The following is a 3,880-nucleotide window of genomic DNA, read 5'->3' on the forward strand; positions in this document are numbered from 1 at the left end:
CGAACACCATTTAAAAATACGACTCATTATATAAAAATTCCTCAAAACACTTTCTTGCCAAACATTAAATAAATGGTTGGAGACTTGGAGTAATGGAATAAATCTATTAATATTGGTCATGTTTTCAATGAAATGATCAATTTTTATATATTCATCGTTCTTTGTTCGCATGTGATTTACTTAATTTGAATAGATTGTAATAGCTAATATGAAAACAAGGTGTTTCGTTCACTGAATCCAAGAATAATCACCACCAAACCACAAAAAAGAACTATCACATTATAATCCTGATCCGATTTTACACGAGATGCAAATCACTATTTTAGGAACTAAGAAGCAGCTTTCTTTGGAGATTTGGTAGCCTTGGAAGGTGACTTGGGTTCCTTGGAAGCCTTTTCCCCACCAGTTTTCTTCGGTAGAAGCACCGGATTGATGTTCGGAAGCACACCACCATGCGCTATGGTGACTCCATGCAGCAATTTCCCAAGTTCCTCATCGTTCCTCACGGCCAAGAGCAAATGCCTCGGGATAATCCTGTTCTTCTTGTTGTCACGCGCAGCATTTCCAGCCAATTCCAATACCTTCAATCAGGAACCGAAATGGTCTTAGGTACCCACGATGTTGGATCAAACATACGAAAATATACGATGGAAATCAACAAAATAAGCCCAGAAACTGGAGGTACAGAAAGATTTTCAGGTGCAGAATATTTTCATACCTCGGCAGCTAAATATTCAAGAACAGCGGCCATGTATACAGGAGCCCCGGTTCCGACCCTCTGCGCATATCGGCCTTTCTTCAAATAACGACCGATTCTACCGACCGGAAATTGCAAACCAGCTCTGGCGGATCTGGAGACCGGTTTCTTTTTCGGGCCGCCGCCCTTCCTTCCTCCGGCACCCTTCTTCACTTTCCCGGTGGCCTCCATGAGATAATGACGAAATGTAAGAATAGGGGAGACGAGAGGGATAATCGTTGCAGTTGCGAGAGCCAATTTATAGCTGCGGTACTGCTGTCCGGTTTTCGAATTGGGTAAAAATCCGCCGTTGGATTCTGAAATAATCAACGGTGTTGGGATGATGGGGTCTAGATCCACGTCTTCTGAAATAAGCCAATTGAAAGCTAGAGAGTAAGAGAGAAAGAGCTCTCCCGCCTAAAGTTTAATTTTGGCTACTTTTTTCAAAAAAAAAGTTTCGAATTATTTAGGAAAAAAATGTTGTTTGCATTGCCCACTTTCTCTCAGATTGATATGTGAAATGAGATAACTAAATTATTAGTAATTAGATGGATTATAAAATAAAATATATTGATAAACAATGTGATGAGATAAAATACATTATGTTTGGTATAATTTTAATATTATAGATTAATTTTGAGTATATAATATACTATATTATTAAGTATGAGGACATGATAATAACTACCTAGAAAGGACATCAATTTTTTTTCCAATTTTACTCTTATGTGATACTAATATTACACTTTTGTTTTTTGTTTTAACTTCAACACACACTTTTATTTATTTATTTTTTACCATTCAAATATAAATTTAGTCCCTCTATAATTTGTCAAATTTCACTTTAGTCCATCGATAATAATAAAAAAGATTATACACACACGCATCGCGTATGTAAAGTAACTAGTGACTGATGGATCGTGTGTGTTAGCGCCTTCGAAGGCATTTTGCACGCTACAACCTTCAATGAGCTTCAATAGCTCGTGTTCTAAGAATATTAACACAGATGAATTAAATCGAGTTTGGTTTTAAACCAAGCGGAAGAAACTCAAAGGATTAAGAAACTCGAAGTAATCCTTCGCAAAGAAAACTGAAATGTCAGAAAATATTTTGACTTGTGTAAACTGACTAACTGAAAGAACACATATTAGTTTTTGCATTCTTGTATTTCAGTTATGGTAACAACTGAACACATGAACAATCTAACTAATCAAAACAATTTTATAGCGATAGTTAATCAGTTAATTACACAAGATATGTTTATGGATGTTCGGAAACTTCAACTGCTCCTACGTCACCTTTCTATCTCCACAGATAGGATATACTAGAAGACTTTGATTTATACAACTACGTGTACAAGCCTACTCAGCTAGGACTTATCTACTGCCTAAACTGAACTCCTAGCTACGACTGAAAACAACACTTTCAGTCAACACTTATTTAACGTCTATGTGAGAAAGACTACATACACAAGTTTAACGTCTTTGTGCAAGACTGTATTTGGGTGGTTTTGAGAGTGAACGTGTGTGAGGACTGAACAGAATCGTTCTCACACACTGAGGGATAAAAGGCTTTTAAACTAAGCAGATATCACGATGAATAATTCCCTCTGGGCTTAAATGCTTCGATAAGCTAATTTGCAACTGAGCGTGTCTTTCTATGTTTTTCTTTTCACTCTCAAGAATGTCTTACCACTATGTGTATCGTTGTTGTTGAGTCTTCAATGATCTTCTCTTTATATAGCAGAAAGAGGCTGATCGTACAGTGAGACTCATTAATTGTGTCCGTTGCATTTGAATCATCTTCTTGGACTATGTATCTCGTCTTTTTTACTGTCCATCTGAAGCGTTTTGTTTTTAATGATCTGATGCAACGTCCATTATTGTCGTTTGACTTGACAATGGCTTTGTACCTTCTCGCACAGCTGGAATCCACTCGAAGGAATCTATCATCGTCCATAACTGAAGGATTGTAACTGATGCTTCGAACTGGTCAGTTTGAACTGATCTTTCAGTTGGGCTGGTGAAATCAGTTGACTCGTCAGTGGAACGGATTTCACACTTGTTCAGTTGGACTGATCAGCTGGGTTTCTTTATCAGTTGAACACTCTTTCGGCTGGCCAGGCTTCTAAGGTTTTCCTGCTGAATTACCTATCAACTGGTCAATCAGCTGTACTGCTCAAATGACGTAGCCAGTTGAACTGATTCATTTTGAGCGACCAGTTGGGTCTTCAGTTTTGCGATGTAAACAACTCATAGGTGATCCTAGATGCTGCACAACTAAAGTAGATCATTAATAACACAATTAACAAGTTTTGTTACCTTCAAAATCAAGATTGCGAACTTGAAAAATTCTAACAGTTACTATGAAATAAATAAAGTATCCACACTATGTACAATATAATTGCCTAACCTAAATATAATAAATAAATAATAATAGTAATAATATGAAATAAATAAATAGTTATTTTTAAAAAATATTGATAATATCGATAGTAAATACAATAAAAAAAATTAAGAAATAAGTCTAATATATTAATATTAAATATATTGACAATAATTTCGAAAATGATTAAAGATTCTAATTTATGAAATAATGTTATAGAACAAATAGAAAACACTGCCTTGACTAGTAATCAAAATAGTAATATATTACAACAGGATAATCAAACTTATTCTATGAAAAATATTGATGAACTTTTGCAGAAAAAATTTAGTCAACAAAATCTTGTTACTATACAAAATTTAGTTAAAGAAATAAATATTCTTAAAGAACAAATAAAATTTCTACAACAAAATAATTTAAATTTAAATAATAGAATTTCTGTTATTGAAATTAATAAAGAAATATTTAATGAAGATTTTATTTTAAATACTGAAGAATTTAATAATATGTTATTTACTGATCAACAATATTTATTTGTCTTAAGTATGATCATATCTCAAAAATGATATACAAATATTACCTGATTAATTGATAATTCTTATAAGAAAAATTTTATAGTTATGATTGATTATGGTGCGGATTTAAATTTTATACAATAAGGATTAATTCCTACTAAGTATTTTCATAAAACTACTCATTCTCTTTCTCATGCTGGAGGAGAACATTTAGAAATTAATTATAAATTACCAAAAGCTTATA

The 3,880-nt window shown here is 33.6% G+C and overlaps 1 protein-coding gene across 1 annotated transcript; it reads right to left on the bottom strand.

Moving 5' to 3' along the window:
- Positions 1-204: 204 nt before the first annotated feature.
- On the bottom strand, positions 205-964 carry LOC140824669 (histone H2A). Its single transcript, XM_073186218.1, has 2 exons — positions 719-964; positions 205-581 (listed from the first exon to the last, which is right to left on the bottom strand). The coding sequence occupies exons 1-2, from the start codon at positions 926-928 to the stop codon at positions 330-332; spliced, it is 462 nt and encodes a 153-aa protein (XP_073042319.1). The 5' UTR covers positions 929-964; the 3' UTR covers positions 205-329.
- Positions 965-3,880: the final 2,916 nt, after the last annotated feature.

The sequence above is a fragment of the Primulina eburnea genome, chromosome 2 (genome assembly GCF_022965805.1).
Source record: "Primulina eburnea isolate SZY01 chromosome 2, ASM2296580v1, whole genome shotgun sequence".
In the NCBI taxonomy this organism is placed as follows: Eukaryota; Viridiplantae; Streptophyta; class Magnoliopsida; order Lamiales; family Gesneriaceae; genus Primulina; species Primulina eburnea.